General features: G+C 47.8%; 1 protein-coding gene across 1 annotated transcript in view; it reads left to right on the top strand.

The window, feature by feature from the left end:
• The window catches only part of MRPL13 (mitochondrial ribosomal protein L13), a 66,933-nt gene that overhangs the window by 18,137 nt on the left and 23,696 nt on the right, over window positions 1-25,100 (top strand). The window contains exons 3-5 of the mRNA XM_068234938.1: window positions 5,926-6,019; window positions 7,014-7,074; window positions 21,244-21,330. Coding sequence (XP_068091039.1) covers window positions 5,926-6,019; window positions 7,014-7,074; window positions 21,244-21,330 — 242 coding nt within the window. The remainder of the gene's footprint in view (window positions 1-5,925; window positions 6,020-7,013; window positions 7,075-21,243; window positions 21,331-25,100) is intronic.

The raw sequence follows: 25,100 nt of genomic DNA, 5'->3' as shown, positions 1-25,100 counted from the left end.
TGGTGCAACTAAATATTTTGAATTAAAAACATGTTTGGTTTGGGTCCGCTTTAAAAAAAAATCTGAGTCGCATGTAGTGTGCAAGAGGCCTCTCTATAACCGAAGTTCTATTGTATCACGGTTTATTTTGCCAACGGTTACTCCCGTGTACTTATAATGGCACTTGACCGCTAACTGGACATTTAGCGTACTATACCCATTTATATACTATACTATACCAGTGTTTACTATAACAAGATTATGCTGTATTTACAGTTTATAACACCACTATGATCAAAGACAAAAGTCAAGTCAAAAATCTCTATTGTCATGTAACGATAAAAACATTGTACAATATTTTTAGGTGCAATTTTCCAGTTCAAACCTTAACACAGTAAAACTAAATAAAACGTTAATAAAAAATTTAAACAATATTTCCATATTCGTACATTGTATTACACTTGTCCCCTATCCAATATACTATATCAGAAAACACTAGGTCAGATAGACCACTTAGTAGCGTTCAGCATAGTAATGGATTAGGAAGAAAACTGTTTCTCATTCTATTCATCTTGATGTTTATGAGTCTGAAACGTCTGCCAGAGGGAAGAGGTTCAAACAATGCATATTCTGCATATTGTAAAAATATATTAACGTTCCTGGAACAGCCGTAACTATGTAGTTCTTCTGTTGAAGGGAGAGAACAGCTAACTATCTGCTGGGTGACCTTAAAGGGGCTCTGTGGGTGTGTGCTGAAGATAAAAACCGCCACTTACCTGGGGCTTCTATCTGCCCCATGTAGCAGTAATGTCCCACGCCGTCCTCCTCCGATCCGCCGTTCCCCGCCGCCGGCACCAGGCAATTATTCGTCTGTCATAGCTGAATAATGCGTGCTGCCGTTCGCCTCATCGGAAGCTTACTGTGCAGGCGCAGTACGAAGTTTTCTTGTACTGTGCCTGCGCAGTAAGCTTCTGATGACGCGGGAGTGAGCAGGCCACAGCCGCAGTTGGACGGCATGCCGTGCTAGACCGGGGCCGGCGGCGGGGAACGGCGGATCGGAGGAGGACTGCGTGGGACATTACTGCTACAGGGGGCTGATAGAAGCCCCAGGTAAGTGCTGGTTTTTATCCTCAGCTCCCCCCCTACAGAACCCCTATAAAGGGTTACGAAAACCCATACTTACCTAAGAAGGGGGAATACTCTGTAGCAGGGATGTCAAACTCCAGTCCTCACATTTTTGGCACAGCTCAAATGAATTGATGGGACTGAATCAGGAACGTTCTGGTTCATCAAGTAGAACATGTTTCTCCATTTCTCAGTCCAACCTAAACACTGGCATGGATATGGCCCTCAACGACTGGAGTTTGACACCTGTGCTATAGAGCACAGTTCCCCAACCCTGTCCTCAAGGCCCACCAACGGTGCATGCTTTGCAGAAAACCACAAACATGCACAGGTGAGGCAATTAGTGTCTCAGCAGAGCTGATTAACTACCTGTGTGGATTTCCACAAAACATGCACCGTTGGTGGGCCTTGAGGACAGGGTTGGAGAACACTTAGTAGAGGCTTCCCAGGCAGTCCTCTGATCCCAGACCCCGAAGAATTCCAAGTAGGGCTTGTCAGAATGAAGTTCGAGGCTGTGAGTACTGCACCTGCACACATACGGCCTGCGCAGTAAGCCGGAACCGTTCCTGCAGCACCTCGGGAGGGCGAAGCCTCTGGATCCTAATGAGGCTTCCCCTGTCCTCCTAAGCCTCGGCAATCCAGGGCTGCCAGCCTCTGCCCGAACAGCACACATGTAAATATGTACTTTCTGCACTCCTGTGCAGGCGCAGTAGCGGCTTTTTGATAAGCTCCAGCGGAAATAGCTGAGCCCAATCGGGTCTGCGCCTGCGCAGTAGAGCAGACAAGATTGGACTTGGCTATTCGTGCAAGAGCCCTTTGGAATGCTGCTACTGCTCCTCCACAGGAGTGCAGAAAGTAAATATTACTGCAGACACACCTGTGCACTATGAGAGAAATCGCCGCCGGGAGACTTGGACGCAGGATACAGCCGGTATGGCTTATTCTGCTTCTGCACCAGTACCCGGCGATGTTAAATAGTATTCCCCCTCCAGGTCCACGTGGATGGAGGGGAATGAAATAATTTGTCTTCCAGCAATTGCTAGAGGCCGAATTACAGTGTTTAAAAAGTAACTTCAGCTCCGTCTTCTGACGGCACAGACGTTACTCACTGTGCGCCGCTATAGCCGTAATTCCTATTACGCTCTATGGTGGCGCCAGCCGCGCCCAAATCTTCTGTGCCGGAACAGCAGTGTTCGCTTGTCGGTGGATTTTTCAGGGGCTGTCAGCGCTGGATCCCTAAGGCTGAAGAGGACGTGGTGAGCCTCATTAGGACCTATGGAGCTCCTTTTTCTGTGCTATTGTGCAACTGGAGAACCACAGAGACAGGACCAGGATGCTCTCTACTGTGTAGTGATAAAAATACACCAAAAGTCTCCTAGGGATGTTCTGTTCCCTGAGCACCCTCAAAACTCCCAAATGTTAATGTTAACTCCCAAAAAGCAGAAGTCTGAGACCCTCTCCACACAATTCCCATTAATAAGTGTATGATGGTTATCTGCCTTCTTTCTGAAATCCACTATGGGCTCCTTAGTCTTAGTTATGTTTAAGAGCAAGGCTTACTACAGGGCTGGGCTTATTATTTTAGAATTCCCACCAGGATGGACACTCCAGACCACAGTTGAAGAATAGAAGACCCTTCACGCTAATGCCTGTAAACAGCACCACTGGTGATTCCAAAGCCCGACTTCCTGTGGGTTCCAGCCCTCGGGGCTATTTACCTCTGAGTGCATTTTGTGATTGCGTTTGATTGTAAAACGTTCGGTACCCTGTTTACTGATGGAAACCTAGCAGGGATAGTTCCATTAGTGCGCTGTGTTTGCGATGCGATTTTTCTCAAAATTGTTGTGCCTGCTGCATTTTTTTTGTGCAATTTGCCTCGTATAGAAATGCAGGAAAATCGCATAGCAATCATGCCATCACGCAATTTGTTTCCCCATCGATTTTAAGTATTTTCCCGCCTTTTTTTAATTTCATTCTTCTGAAATCACAAATGCACCGTAATTGCACACAACAGATCGTGGTAGTGGAAAATTTAACAATTGAGTTTCTTAAGCTGAATATTCGCCTAACAACGCTGGAAGACGGGTCACAGTAATGTTCTCCAACGACGATCGTTCCCTGATCCATCTTCCTGCTGGCGGGAACATGGGACATCATACGGCGGCTCATGACTGGAGCAAACCACAGTTACAACGATCGCGGCACTTTGCACAGGAGTCGTCGGAGATCTTAAAGATCTGATCCGCTGTGACGGTTGATAACGCCGCGCATCGCCAAGCATCATGTAATCGTGCACCTGTACCCATGGCGCAAGATGGCAAAAACGATTGCTCGTCACTCGAAAATATCGACGGTCGGAAAAATCATATTAAAATCGTGTAGTGAGTACAGGCCTGTAGTGGAAGGCAGCCCTAAGGGCTCTTTCCCACTAAGACAGCGGTTGATGCGACGTTAAAGAGACACTGAAGCGGAAAAAAATATATGATATAATGAATTGGTTGTGTACTATGAATAATTACTAGAAGATTAGCAGCAAAGAAAATATTCTCATACTTTTATTTTCAGGTATATAGTGGTTTTTCCAACATTGCATCACTCTATAATATGTGCAGATTACACAACACTCAGCATTCAAAATGAGTCTTTCAAAGCAGTCTGTGAAGTAATGACCTCTCCTCTAGCAGAGGAAAAGTAAACAGTTCAATTACAGTTGAGATAATAAAAGTCAGATAACAGCCCTCTCCACGACTAGCTTTTTTGCATAGAGATAACAACTGGAGTTTCTCAACTCTTCCTGTACTGGAAACAATTAGACTGATGTATCTGATCTTAATGTTTTTTTTCTTAGCTGTACTACACATACAAATCATAATATCATCATTTTTTTTCCGCTTCAGTGTCTCTTTAAGGTCGCATAACGTGCCCCTAACACAACGCATTTTAGCTTTGAAGTTGGACGTTACATTACACTGCGTTATGCGTCTCTTGTTGCGTACTTTTTGACGCATACGGATCGAACGAAAACGGCGCATGCGGCAGATTTAAAAAAAAAAAAAACATTACTGAGCATGTGCAAACAGTCTAACGCCAAATATGAGTATAAAGCACAGCACGCTGCACTTTCAATTAATGTGCAGCGTTATACTCCAACGCAACGTGGGCACTGTGAACAGCCCATTGATTTTACATTACTGTGAGTTGGGCTGCGTTACAGGCTGCTCTAACATGCGCCTGTAACATCCCTCTGTGAAAGTAGCCTAAATGAGTGTTTGACTTCCGTAGACACACATCTGTCCGTCTCTCTGTATGTGGTCTGTGCTGGTGATTACCACACACCCCACACACACACTGAGCATAAGAAAGATGCTCACAGCGTGCTGTCAGACCGTCCGGCCGTATATCACACGCCTGTAAGAGGGAGGCGGGGCAACATGCGAGTTCTCCCTCCAGTCTTGTCACAGGCATGTTAAGAATTGAGATCGCTATCAGGGAAATAACATTCTGCCTGTTTCTAGGTAATACACATCATATTTCATCATTTTTATGCTTTCTAGTCACTGTACAACGCTCGCTGGCAACACAAGTAAAAGTGTGTGGAAACTTTCCAATATGCACATTTTCCTCACCACAAAATGTAAATAGACAGGGTGTCTACGGCAATCAATATCCCCCAACGCTGTCCCCCTTAATGTCCAACATGTCCCTAACCACCACCCCCGCCCGGCGCACTATACAGAACCTGTCCATGGCAGCTGCTGGCTCCGTCAATATACGCGTCCCACATGGTTGCCGGCCTACACATGGGCGCATGTGTGACATCACATGTGCCCATGGTACTCCAGCAACCACTAGGGCTGCGTATATGGACGGAGCCAGCGGCAGACACAGACAGGTAATGCATTGTGCACGGAGGGCTGGGGCACATTGGACATAGGGGGGACAGCGTCTAGCCAGCGAGGCGGCGTCAAAAGGCCAATACCTGATCGATTTCAGCATGAAATTGATTGTGAATTGGCCTGCCGTGTATGGGCAGCCGACAGATCTCTCTCTAATCAGATTCGATCAGAGAGAGATTTGTCTCTTGGTCGAATCTGCCAATCATCCCTAAATGTGTGCCTACTTTTCTCTCCCATGGGGTTGTGTAGCTTTTGCAGGGCTCTGTTATAGTGTAATTCTTAGCTGGTGGAGAATGAGTAGAGTTTTTGAAAAAATTTTCATTCTTTGTAAATTTGCCCGCCCATCTCCACCAGAAGTTTGAGTTCTGAACAGCTGACTTGAAAAAGAAAAGTTCATTTTGAAGGAACCAAAAAATAGCTTAACAACTGAATTCCTTGTAGGAGGTGTCTTTTTAAAAAGTGTTAGGCCTTGTTCGCACTAAGGAAATCAAAAGTGCCCAGACTGCACTGCTGTTCCCTCTGATGCATTGCGCACCATAAGTGTCCATGCTGAATTATGTGTGACTAGTAAAAAGGCCTGCCCGATAAAAAACGGCCGCTAGTTCCCCCCCCCCCCCCTCCCCCGCGCCATGCGTGCACAGACGCGTCCCGATTGCCCATCCCCCGTCGCTGTCCATAGTATATGCACACAGGGAGATGTTGCTTGCTTGGCAGTTGGAAAAAGATGTTATTTCCCACAATGCAATGAGGTTCACAGACGGAAAACTATCAGGTCTGGAAGCACAGGGACACACACACACAGGGACATGGGGCGGAGAGACACTTGCAAATTATTATATAGAATGGCTTTTCCTATTCAATACTAGCCACGCCCCTGAGTATTTCCTATCATTGTGGCGTAATGCCCCTGTAATCTGTGTTGCAGGTGACTGTGGGGACCACGTGGTGGTAAAGAACACCCGGCACATCGCTTTCTCCGGCAATAAATGGGAGCAGAAGGTTTACTCCTCGCACACAGGGTAAGTGTGACCTCACGCAGCTAACTCCGCCCTACAGCTTCGTTAGTAGTTTTCAACAGATTTGTCATGTGTTGAAATACCTTCTAGGTTTTTTGTCGCTGCTACTCTCTATTAAGCTTTGTTCACATCTGCAATCGCTGAGGCCATGGTTTCGCGATTTTCTGAGTCCCCCCCCCCCCCCCTTCTGGCGCTTACCTGCACGCTACAATTTGTCAAGTGCTTTTCTAAGCGCTTTTGCTGAGCGACTCTGTTTTTTCACTCCCTGCCGTCAGTCAGGAAGTGAACGCTTTCACCTGGAAATGAATAAATACAATGTATTTATTTATGAAATCGCAAACGCAATCGCCGTATAAAGCGGGTGTTTTTGTTTTGAGCGTTTTGCACTTTTCCTATACCTTCCATTGTAGCAAAATCGCCCTAAAAATGGTACATGCAGCGCTTTGCTGAGCGGAAAGCAGACGAAACGCGCTGATATGAACTACCCCATAAGGATTCTTTGCACAAGCGGTTTAGGGCGTTTTTTTAAAACCACCGGCATTTCAAAAATAGCAAACGCCCTAGGTGTGAATAAGCCCTTAGAGATTGCCTAATAATATAGATGTAGTCTCATGCAGAACCCCCACAGCACTTCTCCAGTACACTCAGGTAATCCTGTATTTAAAGAGGCACTGTAGTGACATGTAGTAGAATGCAGTAAAGTATCCAGGATACCCACTTTTGTGGTAATTATCCTGGTTTTAGCATCAGAAACACTTCCTATAGCTGTATATTGTATGTAACCCTTACCTCCCAGTGATGCTTTGTCTAGGCTGTTTAGCTATGTGAAATTCTCCCCACAGAGCACTCTGGGAGAGCAGGTATTATTTCTACTTATATCCCCAGTAGAGATGCCTGGAGATCTCTAGAAATACCTCAGACAAGAGTGTCCTTATTGTAAACATCAGAAGTGGAAATCTTCCTTGGACTGATGGATAACATTTTCTTTCCTATGCAGTTATCCTGGAGGGTTTAAGCAAGTCACAGCCGCTGCTCTCCATCGGAAGGACCCCACTGCTGTGAGTATGAGTGCCAGTTTGCACATTTTGTAAAAGAGCTGCTGTCCTCCTCTCTCCCAGACTGCCAGGCAAGGTCAGACACTCTGATAGTCCGGGACACACCTCTCTGGTTAAAGTGAACCTCCAGACTAAAAATCTACTCAGCAGAACTGAAAAGGCTTGGTGTTTCTTTAACAGTTTCACAGCATCAGAACTTAGTTTTTCTTTCCAAAGCATCATTTTTAGCTGCATTTTTATCTAAGCTCCACCCATCAAAGAAAAAAAAGCCCGGGCTTTTTTTCCCTGATGCTGTGCAGAGCATGATGGGATTTCCTATGTTGTTATTCACGTTGCCTAGCAACTGGGAGGGGTGATCAGGACAGTTGGAACTGTGTCTCATGCTCCCTGTCACCTCCTTTCAACCAAAAAGATGGCTGCCATCATGAAATCAAACATTTGCCTGTTCTTTTAAAACAGGGTGGGTAAGAGATTATATTACCTATCTATTTTAATTAACATAACTAGTGTAACTTAATGACAGTCTGTTTGTTTAGGCTGGAGTTCCTCTTTAAGCACAATGGAAGGCGTGTCCATGTGGCAGGGAACATGGGTAGAACCTCCCTCTGTGCCGGACTCCCTCTTAGCAGAAGCAAGTAGCTTATATTTCCAAAAGTGTTGAGACACCCCTCCAAATCACTATATTGGTTCCAGTCTCTTTCTTGGCCACAGACAGGGACAGATTTACCATAAGGCACTGTAGGCACGTGCCTACAGGAGCCTGATGATTGAGAGATGGCTTACTCCCCTCCCCTAGTGCCTCCCTCCCTCCTTCCCTATGCAGAGACCTGAGCAGAGTGTAAATGAGAGGCTACTCACCCAGCTCTCTGCATTCCACTGCAGCGATCTCCGTTTAAATGAGGGCACCACTAGCTACTTAATATTGAGGGTATCTCTGGCTTATCTAATGCTAAGGGGCACCTGTAGCTACCGCTAATGGGCAAGGGAAGTAAGGGAGAAGTGACAGCTGGGTCAGCCAGCACACTTGCGGTGCAGTTTGGCAGGTCTTTGTAGGTTCATAGAGGGCAAAGTCTAGGGTGCCAGGTCATCTGTGCCTATAGGCTCCTGTGATGTAAATCCAGGCCTGGCCTCAGGCCTATAAAATCCAGCACCTAGGCATGCAGACTACTTCTACAAATATCTGTGAATGGACAGATCGCTCTCCAGAGCTTGTGAATTCCAGCGATGAGTGTTCTCTGGAGTGGACAAATCATGCTTCTCTGTCTGGTAATCCAATGGATGAGTCTGAATTTGGAGGATGCCAGTAGAACAACACTTGCCTCACTGCACTGTGCCCAGGGGTGTAACACTGGCCCCCTCGATCCCCGCCATTTCTGAGGAAGGGGAAGGCTGTTCCTGTACATTAAGAGGAGCGGCAATAGAGAGTTATACATAGCCTGTTGCCAGCGGCGATGCAGGTCCTTTTCAGTTTACTAGTGCCTTGCAGCCAGCCAATCACCATGCGGCTTCCATTCCTGCCACATGACATGAGACTGAAGCCGTATAGTGATTGGCTGGCTGCACGGCACTGACAAACTGAAGTGAAGAAAGACTTGTGTCGTCTCTGGGAGCAGCTAATGTGTAAGGGGCGGTGTAATTATGCCTATGACTGTGCCAAGTTTAACTTTGGAAGAGGATTTATAAAATAAGGTTTTTTTTTTTTTCTGTTGTTCTTTCCGCCATGGGAACTATTTGGCTATCCAACGATTGTCTTTTGTCTTCCTGTCTCCATAAAGCAGCGCGTCCATATGGCAATTATTCCTAAAACCATTGCTTGGACCATTGTCGAAAATGATCACCAACGTTTGTCTTGGTCGGTGTTTGTGTATGTAACTCTAATGGTTCTTACACACGTGCAACTTTTCCACTCAACTGTTGTCCAAACTTGGTCACGTGTGAACGTGTGACAAACAACTTGACGAGCGACTGATAACAGGTGGTTTGCCCGATCCATCGCTTGGTTGTGCAGTCGGTCATGTTGTCGGGTTGGTCATGTGCTTTTGTTGGATGTGTGTACGAGCCGTTACAGATGGTAGGTGGTCTTTATCAGTCCCCCTGCGCAGTAGCCAGCGACGGGCCAGCTTTGTGGGGGTCACCGCTGTTGGCCCGAAGGGAATCAGGATAACATTGTGAGCACAGGAAGACTTCAGGAGGCTACAAGAGGCTCCAGATAAGTTAAAATCATTTTTTTTTTTGCTGACTTAAGTATTCCTTTAACTGCTTACAGACCACGCTGGTTGAAATCTACACCATTTGGAACCTGTTATTCCTGCCAGGGCATAGATTTCAATCATCCCCGCCACACACTACCGCCGATCATGCCGCTCTCTTGCTGCTACAGCCCCTCACTGCTGTTGGTATGACGGCAGAGGTCCCTGAGCCAGTCAAGAGCCGATTTCATTGGTTCCTGATCTGTGATCTCATTGGCTCAAATTGATGACAGGTTCAGGAGCCAATTAAATCAGCTTCTGACTGGCTCAGGGAGCTCTGCCGCCATAGGGATGGCATAGCAGGGGGGCTATAGTGATGGGAGAATGGTGTGAATGCTGGTAGCAGCTGGTCAGTGCTGTGTGAGATTGATAAGCACTGTTTTTTTAAACCAGCAGTCTCTGGTTCTTAACCTCTAGCTGACTGCAGCGGCAGCCCAAGGACCACCTAACGCCGATCGGCATAAAGTCCTGTGGTGAGGATTTGCAGGAGATGCATGGGCAGCTCCGCTCCGCCATCAGTCTCCCAGCGGCGATCGCCGCTAGGAGACCGTCTATTAACACAGTACATCGCTGCGATCTAGAGCAGCGCTGTACTGGGGACAGCCGTGTGACACGGCTGTCTTCCTGGGAGACACCAAAGCGATCCGCTGTCATAGGCTGAAGCCTATGTCAGCCGATCACACTGATTGGCTGGCGGGGGGGAGGGAGGGAGGGCTGTAAAATGGAAAAAAAAAAAAGCAGACATTAAAAAATAAATCAGAAAAATATTTATAAAAAAAATAAACAATCATCCTGGGAGCCATTACAGCCCACCAACAGAGAGCTCTGATGGTGGACTGAAAAGGGGGGGGGGGGAGAAATCACTTGTGTGCTGAGTTGTACGGCCCTGCAGCGAGGCCTGAAAGCTGCAGTGGCCTATTTTGTAAAAAATGGCCTGGTCTTTAGGCGGGTTTAAGCTTGTGGTCCTTAAGTGGTTAAAGGAAACCAGAGACTAATTAAATTAAGTTTTACACATACCTGGGGCTTCCTCCAGCCCCATCCGCACATAGATCGCTCCCACGCCGCAGTCCTCAGCCTTCTCTATCGCCGGTACCGGGTCCCGTAACTTCGGCCAGTCTGATCAAGAGCAGTGCGGTCTCTCTGCCGGAGGATATTACTGCACCTGCCCAGTATTATTCTCCGCTGGAGAGCGCACTGCGCATGCTCAGACTGGCCGAAGTTACGGGACCCGGTACCGGAGCTGGAGAAGACTGAGGACAGTGGCGTGGAAGCGATCCCTGCGGATGGGGCTGGAGGAAGCCCCTGGTATGTATAAAACTTTTAATTTAACTCATCTCTGGTACACTTTAAGGTTCCAGAGACTGCTGGCATGGAAAGGGTTAATCTAGTGTTGTGTGTGTACGTAGCTTTAGCCGTGTGCAATGATCTGCAAACTTGGCCCTCCAGCTGTTAAGGAACTACAAGTCCCACAATGCATTGCAGGAGTCTGACAGCCACAGTCATCATTCATAAAGGTAAATGCATTGTGGGACTTGTAGTTCCTTAATAGCTGAAAAGCCAAGTTTGCAGATCTAGTCTAGTGGAAGGGAAAGTGAAAGCCACATAAAATGGGCTACATTGGCCTATGGGACATAAGTTAGACAATCTACAGTTACACTTAACTTTTTCTGCTTGTCTCCGCCGTATAGTATCCATTTCACTGTAGAGAGGGATAAACCAAGAAAGCTGACATTTGATGAATTTATCGATTTAGACGTGTCGTACACTTGTCCGCGGATACAGCCATTACAGACAGCTCGTAAATCTTTCACCGCTGGCATTGGAAAGGCATTAACGTCTCCTCTCTGCATGTCTGTGGGCCATTTATTTTTTATTCATGTGTTAAAAAAAAAGTTTGAGATTTGTATGTGTAACCCCCACAGGACACGACGAAGGGTATGCGAAACGTGTAGATTCTGCTCAAACCATCGCTGATCAAAGCATAGATCCGGACTCTGTCCACCCGTCAGTCACATCTCACATTGCAAATATCTCTATTCCCCCCTCCCCCCTTCAATCACAGCCGCCCACCCCGGGCTACAACCTCCAGCTCACTAAATCATCTTCTGATGGTAATATTTTCTGCTGTAGCCAGAGGGAGAAATTTGGAGGACAGTCAGAATGTAACAGTTAGGATTTCACCTGCTGCGCCTGTGCTGAGTAACAAACCCACGTACGCCCTGATCCAGGTTCTACAGCTGATATGCCCAACGCCTGTCCTCGCACATGATAGCCATGCCAGTATTTTACCCGTCTTATAATTAGAGCTATACAACGTATGTGTGGGGATCCTGACCTTTGAAAATTGGATCTGTTCAACTATTTCATAATAGTGATAATAAATCCAACATTTGTATAGCGCTTTTCTACTGTCGAAGTCAAATCCCTTGAGAGCTGCAGCCACTAGGGGCACGTTACCTAGGCAGTAGCAGTGTTATTATTATTATTATTATTATTATTTAGCATTTATATAGCGCCGACATATTACGCAGCGCTGTACAGTGTATATATATATTGTCTTGTTGCTGTCCCTCAAAGGAGCTCACAATCTAATCCCTACCATTGCCATATGTCTATATTATGTAGTGTATGTACTGTAGTCTAGGGCCAATTTTAGGGGGAGCCAATTAACTTATCCGTATGTTTTTGGAATGTGGGAGGAAACCGGAGTGCCCGGAGGAAACCCACGAAGACACGGAGAGAACATACAAACTCTTTGCAGATAGTGCCCTGGCTGGGATTCGAACCAGGGACCCAGCGCTGCAAGGCGAGAGAGCTAACCACTACGCCACCGTGCTGCCCTGGTGTGTGGGAGTCTTGGGAGTCTTGCCCAAAACCTCCTTACTGAATAGGAAGAGCCGAGATTTAAACCCAGGTCTTCTTCGTCAGAGGGCATGCCCTTAACCCCTTAAGGACGACAGGCTTTACCCCAAGCCCCCCCCCCCCCCCCGTGACAGGCTATTTTTTACAAATTACACCACTGCAGCTTTAAGGGCTCGTTGCAGGGCCGTACAACTCAGCACACAAGTGATCTCCCCCCCCTCCCTCCCTTTTCCGCCCACCAACAGAGCTTTCTGTTGGTGGGCTGTGATTGCTGTTGCAGTGCTTGTTTGTTTTATTTATTTATTTATTCTCCTATTTATTTCCCTCCCCTTGCCGGCCTATGACAGCCGATCACCCCTGAGCCTCATGGGGACAGCCGTGTCACACGGTTGTCCCCAGTACAGCGCTGCTGTAGATCACAGCGCTGTACCATGTAAATAGACGGCGGTTTCGCCATCTAACAGTCTCCTAGCGGCGATCGTTGCGTCATTCAAGCGGGGATGTGCGCTGATCCCCTGTAATCTCCGCCCCCAGGACTTCACACCAATTGGCTTTGAGTGGTCCTAGGGCTGCCGCCGTGTCCACGCTAATTGGCGTGGAGCGGTCGTTAAATAGTTAAAGCAAACCTGAAGCTTTTTTTAAATAGAAAGCAGATACTTACCTAAGGAGGGGTAAGGCTCTGAGTCCTATACAGCCTTCGCTCTCCTCTCCTAGTCCTGTCGTTCCTCCTCTGTCTCCCACGTTCAAAACTCCCGCCAATGGAGGCTTCAGGAGCCTGAGTGCGAGAGAGCCAGCTGATGCATGCGCACTACAGAGCCGTCTGTCTTTGGGAGCACTCGGGGTACCAAAAACTTCTGAAGCCTCCCGCAGATGAAGAGAGCAGTCTCCAACCCGTCGGTCAGAGACTGCTAATGGGAAAGACAGCGCTAGAGCGAGGGGGCCAGGAGAGGAGCGGGAGGGCTCTATAGGACCCAGAGCCTTCCCCCTGCTTAGGCAAGTATCTGTTTATTTTATTTTATTTTAAAAGCTCTTTAGGTTCACTTTAACCATTACACTATCCGGCTCAGTGTTCTCCCCGGAATTTTTTTTCCAGCTGGGTGGCACAAAAAAGTAGCCGGGTGGAGCAATATGAAAGAATGCAGGGCCAGTGCTTCTGTGCGCAACTCTGCTTATAGTAAAGGAGGAGGTGAGCCGATGACAGCCGGGTGCTCATCAAAACTAGCCGGGCGGAGCACCCGGCTAAAAGAGCCTGGAGAGAACACTGCGGCTACTAAGAGGAACTCTCCCAGAATATCCCCTGTACACATTCCTGCCCCTCCTACAATGTAAACGCACTTCACAAATGACGCTTAGATCAGAAGACACGTGGATGGGAGGAGTATAAGTGGCCTGATGTATGTCATGTGACTGTACACCTGTTAGTTAGAAACCCACTTTAGCTTCAGTTCACCAAGCATTACCGCATGCGGTAGAGAAGAAAACAGCTGATTTTACTGAACATCTTGGGAAATATCCATTACAGCAGGAGGATTAGCCATACTATGCCAGCGAAAAAAAACACATCTATAAGTAGATAAATACTTGATCTACTTACATAATACATGTATTGTACTGTCCACGTTTTGATTTCAGTGAATTTTATATAGTACATGAAGAGACTTGTGTTCCTGGCGGGAACCATGTCTTTTGCCCACAGTTTGAGGCTATATCCTGATGTCATTTCTGCCCTTAACTTTTTTTTTTCTTTTCTCCTCCAATCGCTGAGTCACCGCAGCCTTGCTTGTACACAAAGTAAGCAGAACATCATGTTTCAAATAGGCAGCTAGGCAGCGAAATAAATGGAAGAGGAGGAATACAAAACAACAGTTATGACCCATTCCAGTCTGGCTTCAGGAAACACCACAGCACTGAAACTGCCCTCATCCAAATATGCAACCACCTGCTCATGGCAAGAGACAGAGGAGAGTGCTCGATCCTCATACTGCTAGACCTTTCTGCAGCCTTTGATACAGTTGACCATGACATCTTGATAAACAGGCTACAGGAATACTGCGGCATTGATGGCATAGTTCTTCAGTGGTTCCAATCCTTCTTGAGTGGCAGAACCCACAAAGTGTCTATGGGGCCCTTCCTGTCCACCCCTGTATCACTTAAGTATGGGGTGCCCCAGGGCTCAATCCTCTCTCCCATGCTTTTCACGATTTGCATGTTACCGCTTGGAAAACTAATCCAAAAACATGGCCTGACATACCACTGCTATGCAGACGACACCCAACTATATCTTTCCTTCAAGCCTGGTGTGACAGACCCAACTCTAACTATAAACGCCTGCTTACGTGAACTACAGCAATGGATGAATGACAACTGGCTGAAACTAAATGCAGACAAAACTGAAGTCCTTCTGATTGGAGGGCAGAGCATGATAACAAAACAACTTACCGTATTTTTCGGACTATAAGACGCACTTTTTCTCCCCCAAAAGTGGGGGGAAAAAGTCACTGCGTCTTATGGTCCGAATACAGGGAGTCCCCGACTTACAAACACCCGCCGATACGAACTGCCGCTGCGCCGCAATGTCGGGGACTCCCTGTGCAGTCCACTCTTTGTCCTCCTGTGTCCTCTTCTTGTCCCTGCCCCCCCGCAGTGTAATTAGCGGCCCCCGCTGTGTAGTTAATGTCAGCAGTGTATAACCCGATAATCCCCGCATCAGTACAATGACATTGCCCCCCCCGTAGTGTAATTAGCGGTATCAATATAATCCAATTAGGCGCCCGCTTTGTAGTTAGTGGCAGCCATGTATTACCTGATAGTCCGCATTAGCATATTCCTGATAGTCCGCATTAGCATATTTCATTGTCTCCCGCTGGCGCTGTGTAATTAGCAGCCATCCGATCCTAGAAGTCCGCGCTGCTCAGAGACTTTTCCTATGCGTCATTCGCCTCTAGTGCCGGCTTTTCATGTTGCGTCATTACAGGCGGCCGGCACTAGAGGGAAGAATGACGCATAGGAGAAGTCTCTGAGCAGCGCGGACTTCTAGGATCGGATGGCTGCTAATTACACAGCGCCAGCGGGAGACAATGAAATATGCTAATGCAGCGAATACACTGCGGGACTATCAGGTAATACATGGCTGCCACTAACTAGCGGGCGCCTAATTGGATTATATTGATACCGCTAATTACACTGCGGGGGGGGGGGGGGGGGCAATGTCATTGTACTGACGCTGGGATTATCGGGTTATACACTGCTGACGTTAACTACACAGCGGGGGCCGCTAATTACACTGCGGGGGGGGGGCGGAGACATGCAGAGGACACAGGGGGACCAGCAGAAGACACGGGGGGCCAGCAGAGGACACGGGGGGGAGGCCAGCATAGGACACAGGGGGGGCTAGCAGAGGACACAGGGGGGACCAGCAGAGGTCACAAGGGGGACCAGCAGCACAGGGGGGCCAGCAGAGGACACGGGGGGCCAGCAGAGGACACAGGGGGGACCAGCAGCACAAGGGGACAAGCAGAGGACACAGGGGGACCAGCAGAAGACACAGGGGGGGCCAGCAGAGGACACAGGGGGGGCCAGCAGAGGACACAGGGGGGGCCAGCAGAGGACACAGGGGGACATGCAGAGGCCAGCAGAGGACACAGGGGGGACCAGCAGAGGACACAGGGGGGACCAGCAGAGGACACAGGGGGACCAGCAAAGGACACAGGGGGACCAGCAGAGGACACAGGGGGACCAGCAGAGGACACAGGGGGACAAGCAGAGGACACAGGGGGACAAGCAGAGCACACAGGGGGACAAGCAGAGCAAACGGGGACAAACTGAGGAGGTCAAGGGGGACAGATGGGGACTCAGAAGTCACAAGGGGGATAAGAAGAGGACAAAGAGAGGTACAAGGGAGGGCACAAGAAGTACAAGAAGTCCATAATAATTGGGGTGAGAACATCCACAAGATGCCCCTGGACCATAGACGCACCAGGTTAAAAATATTTTTTTCCCCTGGTTTTTGCCCTCTAAATCTAGCTGCGTCTTATGGTCCGGAGCGTCTTATGGTCCGAAAAATACGGTAACTTGCAGTCTTCATCACTGGGAATAGGAGGCACGGATCTACGCAGCTCTGATCACGTGCGTAGCCTGGGAGTTCTAATTGATGGGAATTTAAACTTCAGAACTCAAATCTCTGCTGTGGTGAAATCATCCTATTTTCACCTGAAGAACATTGCAAAAATCAAGCACCTCATCCCCCCAGAAGAACTGCCAACCTTAGTCCACGCCTTCATCACATCTCGACTGGACTACTGTAATGGTCTCTACACTGGCCTTCCAAAAAGGCCTTGTACCGCCTACAGCTGATACAGAATACTGCTGCCAGACTGCTAACCAACCAACCCCGTCACGGCCACATAACACCAGTCCTGCACTCCCTTCACTGGCTACCTATAGAATGGAGGGTCCTATTCAAGATCGGCCTACTGACATTTCAATCCCTGAATAATCTGGGACATGGAAACATGAAAGATATGTTGCAGCTGCGTAGCAATCCCCGCATTCTCAGATCCACAGGTTCTAATAATCTAGTCATACCCAGAGTCCACTTGGAAACTTTTGGTCCCAGAGCCTTCTGTCATGCTGCCTCTACGTTTTGGAACTCCCTACCTCAACAGATCAGGACAGCTTCATCCCTGGCCGTGTTTAAATCCAGACTGAAAACCCACCTGTTCAGTTTGGCATTTGCAGAATTATAACTTTTGTTGTGTGAATACTTCATCCTACTACCAATTACTGAATCTGAGAGAGCCTAAGTGCTTTGAGTCCTATGGGAGAAAAGCGCTATAGAAATGTTATTGTATTGTATTGTATTGTATAGATAAAACGAACTCCCAGCATGCAACTGTTTGGCACTAACTTTTAAAGGGCCAGTGCTCCTAAAGTACGTCATCACTCCAAACCATAACCGCAGAAAAAGTTTTGAATGCAGGATCAGCATCTTTATCACTTAATACACTCAGACCAGTTGCTGTTGAAATTTGATTTTTATGGTGACAATACTGCTTTAACTAAGACTCAACACACTCCATACAATCTTGGTTGTTCAATCTTACCACTTTCATGTAGTATAAGAGCTCATCCAATCAAGCATTCAAGGTATTTTCAATCTGTTGGTCCTTATACTACATAGATTTGGTAAATTTGTACAACCAAGATTGTATGGTGTGTGTTGAGCTTTAGGCTTTCTTATCTCTTCTCGTCTAGTCCACCTTCAACTTCAGTATTAGAATGTGAACACTAGATGGCAGTGGTGCCTAACACTTCCATGCGTTCCCTTCCATTTGATGTGTTTGACATATGTGGATTATTTCGTTACTATTACTGTACTTTAAGAGCTGGAAAGTAAACTGGAAAGCTGTCAAAGCCACTTTAATTTAATCAGCATACATATTTTGTCTTCTGTAATATATAAGTCTGCTACAGTATATTCCATGCGATCACAATGCTGAGTTATGTACACATAGCAGGGGAAGCATGAATGAGGGAATGAGGAGGTTAATGTCTGGTGCAAAAATCGAGATCCTTCTTATTTATCTGAGGATTATTCATTTTATTTACGGCTCTTTACATCTCTTACACCTGCATATCCTTAGTGTAATAAAGAGCGCCTCCCGTATAAGAGACAGACTGTCATGTCAAACTCTACCTTAAAGAGACTCTGTAACATCAGAAACCTCCCCTGGGGGGTACTCACCTCGGGTGGGGGAAGCCTCCGGATCCTAATGAGGCTTCCCACGCCGTCCTCTGTCCCACGGGGGTCTCGCTGCAGCCCTCCGAAAAGCCAGCGACAGACCCGACTGTAAATTAAATATATACCTTTGCTGGCTCCAGCGGGGGCGCTGTGGCTGCTCTCGGCTCCGAAGTAGGCGGAAATACTCGATCTCAGTCGGGTCCGCTCTACTGCGCAGGCGCCGGAAACTTGCGCCTGTGCAGTAGAGCGGACCCGACGGCGATCGGGTATTTCCGCCTACTTCGGAGCCGACAGCCGTCAGAGCGCCTGCGCTGGAGCCGGGAAGGTAAATAATGACGTCATCTTGTACGGAGGGCTGCAGCGAGACCCCTGAGGGACGGAGGACGGCGTGGGAAGCCTCATTAGGATCCTGAGGCTTCCCCCACCCGAGGGGAGTACCCCCCAGGGGATGGTTTTCACGTTACAGATCCTCTTTAATGAAGGGGGGAGTGGAGCTCTGTAAAAGCAGCGCAGGAGATTTGGGCGCAGCCGGTGCCACCATAGGCCGTAATAGGAATTACAGCTATAGCCGCACTTAGTGAGTAATTTGGGCACCATCAAAAGACAGAGCACAAATTACTATGAAAACACTGTAATTCAACCACCAGCAATAACTGGAAGCCGAATTACATATTTCCCCTACTATACATAGTGGGAAATAGTAATTAACGCCGCCGGGACTTGTGCAGGAGCGACGTAAGCCATTGATCGGCTTTACCCTGTGCCCAAGTCTATTGGTGGCTGTATAATGGGGGGGGGAGGCGGTCAGGAGTTCCTCTTTAAGTCTTATAGGACACAGCCGGCTTACCTACGTTTTCACTACAGTGTTTGTCCTCATAATGCAATATGTTGTATTAATACTTGTGCATTTCTGCATTTTGATTTTGCAGCTCTGCTGCACAAGCCCTTAAGCTCTCTACTCCAATACGCAGTTTTTTTGGACAATTTTTTGTGTCAACGTTTTTCACAATATCGCATAACCTCATTTAACAGAAATTCGATAAATGGTGTTTCACAATGCATATCTAGGAGATCAAATCACGGAGAATCGTTCTGATCCCCATTGACTTTTGCTGTAATTTGACACAAACGACACAACCTTTTGTCAGAATTGTTCGGGTAATGATCTTTCGTCGGCAGAGATGCCGATCCATCTGGCTGTGGGTACGTAACTCTATAGTAAGTGTGTCAGTATGCTTCTCAGGAGGAGTGCAGTGGACGCCTGGCATTCTTGCCTGAGCTGTGAGAAGGAGTTGGTGGCCCCAGGCAGAAATTCCTATAAGAGCCACCTAATACTGCAGGAGGAGTGTAATCAGTCAGAGCTCACATTCCTGGCTTCTAGGTAGGCTCTGATCAGACCCCATCACACACATCTCAGCTGTACTGTCCCATCAGCAGGAGCCGCATCCTCCACTCTGCAATCTTCTTAAAGCGGACCTCAACTCAGAACTTCCTCTCTGCTCTGAAAGATAAGCAACAGCATAATAACCTTTAAAAAAAACATTTCTTTGTTACTGCTGATAAAAATCCTGCAATAAATCTGCAGTGTGTCTACTTCCTGCTTTCATGGAAGAAGACCTACATCTAGCAATGATGGGCAGAATCGTCTAATCTAATAGAATCTGATTAGAGAGAGATCTGTTGGCTGCCCACACACCACTGGCCGATTCCCGATCAATTTCATGCTAAAATTGAGAAGAAATCAGCCTTGTGACTCCGCATCCGACCGCCTTGCTCTATTGTTCAATGTGTCGTGACGTCGTCATTCATCCCCCCCACCCTCCCCCCAGCCCCCCTGTACTCTGTGCATGCTAAACATTACCTGTTCATGGCCTCTTCTTGCTCCAGGCTCCTTCTGTTGTCCATACATGCGCGCCCCACATGGTCACCTAGTAAGGGTGCGTATATGACATCACCCATGCGCCCATGTTACTAGGCAACCATGTGGCACGCATGTATGGACAGCAGAGGGAGCCCAGAGCAAGCGAAGGCCGCAGACAGGTAATGTATACTGTACAGTGGGGAGAGGGGCTGGACGACATTTTACATTGGGGGACAGTGCCGGGGTTTGGTTGCGTTTGTCACTTGTCTCGACATCACTGGCCGTTACCGCCACACACCTGATTGAGCAAGTCGGCCCTACATCTTGTAGCATGTCTGATCGATTAATGCGACGGGATTGTGCCATCGCACGCACAGCCGCCTTTTGGATGTGAAAGTCACGTCCAAAAGGCAAAAATAGTTAAAGTAAAAATCAAATCACATTGTGCTTGTGTGATTGCTGGTCGAAAAGAGCATTTAAAGGTGGGCACTAATGATACGATTTGCCGAACAATTGTTTATGAATGATTCTTCGTATGAATGATCGGAAATGATCATTTGGGACCACTAATGGACAAAAATCTCCTAACCAATCCGATCAGATTGATGGGATAGATCCGAAAATTGGATCAATTTCATTCATCTGCCTGCCCAATACAGTCCAGATGACGTTAGTGCGATTCTGTGAGCTGCATGCTGAAGTGTAAGCAGATGCCGACCTGGCATGCGCGACGCGAATACGTGCGGCGGCCACTTTAAAATATCTGCGTCACCATAGACTTACATGACTTTTGCCTCTCCGCATGGTGCCACGCAAGATGTCCGTCAACGCTGTGTTGTGCTTGCGGCGGCCAAGCAGGGCCGGTTCACTCATGAAGCAAGGTGAAACATTTTCATCAGGTGCAGAGATTTCAAGGGCAGCATTTATTTACTGTGTGTATCTTCCTGAGGAGTGAGGAGGAATGGAGTGGCTGACGGGGACTTACAGCCAGCCAGAGTGCTATTGTGTAGAGCTGCAGCATGTCATGTGAGAATATTAAATGAAGCAGAGTAAATTGTCGGGTGTTGTGTGATCATTCCAATTCCGGGGGGGGATCAGGGCATCCTCACAAGTTTGCCTCAGGCTGCAAAAAGTCTATAACCGGCCCTGTGGCCAAGCGTCAAAGTCGTCACTTCCGCCGCTGCACATCACATCACACAGGTCTGAAAGGCCCCATAGACTTACTGGCGGTACTCCTGCAGTAAAACGGGCCAACACACCGTGCCAGTGTGAAAGGGGCCTGAAGCTATTGATCAGGGAACATAGATCTTTCCAAACACCATTTTACAATAAAAATTCAGTTAATTAAAATACTTATTTTAGAAGTTGACATGTCTACAACAAATCTGCTATCAGAGGACTATGCAATGATTTTTATTTTGGTTTTAGAGTATCACATGTTGTGTTTTTCTGTCCCGTAGATTATGAAGCTGGCGATATATGGGATGTTACCAAAAAACCTTCAGAGGAGGACCATGATGCAGAGGCTGCACCTGTTCGCTGAAGAGGTGAGTGCTCCATGTCTGTGCAGAGGCTGCACCTGTTCCCTGGAGAGGTGGGTGCTCCATGTCTCTGTGCAGAGACTGCACCTGTTCCCTGGAGAGGTGGGTGCTCCATGTCTGTGCAGAGGCTGCACCTGTTCCCTGGAGAGGTGGGTGCTCCATGTCTGTGCAGAGGCTGCACCTGTTCCCTGGAGAGGTGGGTGCTTCTTGTCTCTGCAGAGACTGTACCTGTTCGCTTAAGAGGTGGGTGCTCCATGTCTGTGCAGAGGCTGCACCTGTTCCCTGGAGTGGTGGGTGCACCGTGTCTGTGCAGAGGCTGCACCTGTTCCCTGGAGTGGTGGGTGCACCGTGTCTGTGCAGAGGCTGCACTTGTTCCCTGGAGAGGTGGGTGCTCCGTGTCTGTGTAGAGGCTGCACCTGTTCCCTGGAGAGGTGGGTGCTCCATGTCTGTGCAGAGACTGCACCTGTTCCCTGGAGTGGTGGGTGCTCCGTGTCTGTGCAGAGGCTGCACCTGTTCCCTGGAGTGGTGGGTGCACCGTGTCTGTGCAGAGACTGCACCTGTTCCCTGGAGAGGTGGGTGCTCCGTGTCTGTGCAGAGGCTGCACCTGTTCCCTGGAGTAGTGGGTGCACCGTGTCTGTGCAGAGGCTGCACCTGTTACCTGGAGTGGTGGGTGCTCCGTGTCTGTGCAGAGGCTGCACCTGTTCCCTGGAGAGGTGGGTGCTCCGTGTCTGTGCAGAGGCTGCACCTGTTACCTGGAGAGGTGGGTGCTCCGTGTCTGTGCAGAGGCTGCACCTGTTCCCTGGAGTGGTGGGTGCACCGTGTCTGTGCAGAGACTGCACCTGTTCCCTGGAGAGGTGGGTGCTCCGTGTCTGTGCAGAGACTGCACCTGTTCCCTGGAGAGGTGGGTGCTCCGTGTCTGTGCAGAGGCTGCACCTGTTCCTTGGAGTGGTGGGTGCTCCATGTCTGTGCAGAGGCTGCACCTGTTCGCTGAAGAGGTGGGTGCTCCGTGTCTGTGCAGAGGCTGCACCTGTTCCCTGGAGAGGTGGGTGCTCCGTGTCTGTGCAGAGGCTGCACCTGTTCCATGGAGTGGTGGGTGCTCCGTGTCTGTGCAGAGGCTGCACCTGTTCCCTGGAGAGGTGGGTGCTCAGTGTCTGTGCAGAGACCACTCACTTGTGAAGAGATTCCCTACAGCTCTCTAGAAGCTGGTGTGGGATTTGGTATTGAGTTCTAGTGACTGTAGTTTTCTACTCTAAAGACTCCACAGATTGGAGCAGATGTACAAATGCTGAGTGGAGCTGACAGTAAAGTGGGGGAGGTCTGTAAAACCTTCCAGACAGAGAACAATGCACAGTTGAGACCACTTATGGTGTAGTCATACCTCCCAACTTTTTGATGTAAGAAAGAGGGTCACTTCAACCCTGCCCCTGCCACACCCCTAGTCACGCATATAGTAAAGATTTCATAAGAAAAATATATTGTTTTATAATTTAAATCACACTGGTCCTTTCCATCCTGGTTCATTTTCCTTCATATTAACATATGAAAATCAGAAATATACCCATTTAATGTGAACTAGAGACGAAGCACCCTCATGTATTTTACCATATACTGTATATTAGTGGGAACATTACAGAAAACCGCTACCCTGCTCTCTGTTTCATTCTTCACTGTTCAGACTGCTTCTTATCAGCCCTGATAAAATCCCAGACTGAGCATTCAGTCTGGCTTTGCTCACGAATCATAATAGCTGAGTCATTATAGCAGAGCCAGAAGGGGGCAGGCTTGGCCTTGAAAAGACATCAGAGAAGACAGACTCAGCTATACTGATTCCTGAGCAAATCCAGACTGAATGTTCAGTTGGGGATTTTATCAGGGCTGATAACAAGCAGATTGAGCAGTGAAAAATGAAACAGAGAGCAGGGTAGGTGTTTTCTCTAATGTTCCCACTGACATATATGGTAAAATACATGAGGGTGCTTCGTCTCTGGTTCACTTTAAATGATAGAAATAACATTTATAGTATATTAAACATTTTTCAGTAGAAAAATACATATACAGAGATCTGTCATGAAAAGAGGGACAAATGAGGAAGAAAGACAGAAGAAGGATTTTGTTCCTAAAGAGGGACTGTCTACTGACTCCAGGTACCCAAAAATTACTCTGACTCCACAGTCTCTCCAAAAGAGGGACAGTTGAGAGCTATGGTGTAGTATGTTATGCAAATGGTATAAATAAGACCAATAAAATTGGTACTCACAAACCAGGTTTGAGGAACGACAACCACCCTATATACCATACCATATATACCAGTAAGCTTTGGGTGTGATGTATCCAATGACACATGTGGATGTACACGTCTTGAAACGGTAAGAAAGCTCTCCAGTGTATGTGTAGTTAGGGTCACCAAGGGAGCAGACCGTTAGTGGCCCAAACTGATAGCCACCCCATTTCGGGTCGCGATGTAATGAGGGAGTGGCCACAAATAGTATAAAACACTTAAAAACAGTTTAAAATATAAGAGGACTTTACCTCAGCATGACACATAGTCTAGGGTAAAAAAGGTGGTTTAAAAAAAAAAAAAACCTGCTTCCACAAGTCAGTTAATAGTGCCTTAGGGCAAGTATAGCTCAGAGCGCCTTACTACAGGCGCTCCAAGCCGTGTGATACTTGCCCTAAGACACCATTTACTGACCTGAGGAAGCGGGTTGACTCCTGTGAAATGCATTGAATGGTGTTTTTACAAATAAACTACCTCTTTTGTACCCTAAACTGTGTCATTCTGAGGTAAGTTCCTCTTGCCTTTTTTTAAAGTGTTTTATACTTTTTGGGGCGCCTCCCTCCCAAGTGACTGTAAAGTGAGCTGAGCCTCTGATTTTATCTATTGAGCAGTGAAGCCGTCTGTCACAATAAAGACCAATCAGGGATCTTTGAAAGGGGCGGGGCTTCCTTCTGACACTGATGGGTTTCCTCCTGACACTATTTGTAACAGTAATGAGTCTCCCAGGTATTTCTCTGAAATTTCAGTCTGCAGTTTTTACTAAAGGTAACCTCTGAATAGTGCATTAGGTGAGGGATAGCAGTCCTGTTTGCGTTCCTGATTTGGCTCTTATTGTAGAACATAAGTGTATAGCTGGCCCGGATACACAACGACAGCCTGAGCTTCATAGGAGGAAGTTCCTCCATATTCATAATAAGCGGCTGGGGATCTAATTAGGTGGCTGGGGAAACGGGTCGATTTATTAGCGGATAACCTCGTCTTGTGATGACTGCGCAGCGCTCACAAATGACTCCGCCGCAGCTGTAAATGTCAGATCCTGTTTAACTTTCCTCGTTGTGTGTAATAGCAGCTCACAGCTCTCTTCCTGCTAGAGCTGCTGGCTTGTAGCTTTTACCTCCTGACTGATGAAACTGAACTGAACTCTTGTCCAGCATTCGTCATAGATGTATAGACTAACATTTAAAGGACATTTAAAGTCAGAAAAAAAGCAGTTTAACTTACCTGGAGCTTCTTACAGCCCCCCTGGAGCCATCCTGGGCCTGTGCCGTCTTCCGGCAACCCTCCAGCCAGCAGCATTGACCCCTTCAAAGCTGCCCTGGCACTTGCCTCCTCATCACATCCCCATGCATGGCAGCGTTCCAAGCATGAGCAGTATGTGAATATCTCTGCTGTGCATGTGCAGAATGCTCCAGATGATGGGTGCGCAGTCAGGGTGCGCCCGACTCAGGGCCGTGCATGCGCAATAGCCTCCAACTGGCCACGCCAGCTTGGAGGGGGT

This window comes from Hyperolius riggenbachi, chromosome 5 (assembly GCF_040937935.1).
Source record: "Hyperolius riggenbachi isolate aHypRig1 chromosome 5, aHypRig1.pri, whole genome shotgun sequence".
Classification (NCBI taxonomy): Eukaryota; Metazoa; Chordata; class Amphibia; order Anura; family Hyperoliidae; genus Hyperolius; species Hyperolius riggenbachi.
Note: the sequence above shows the minus strand (reverse complement) of the source record. Positions and strands in the feature narration are given on the sequence as shown.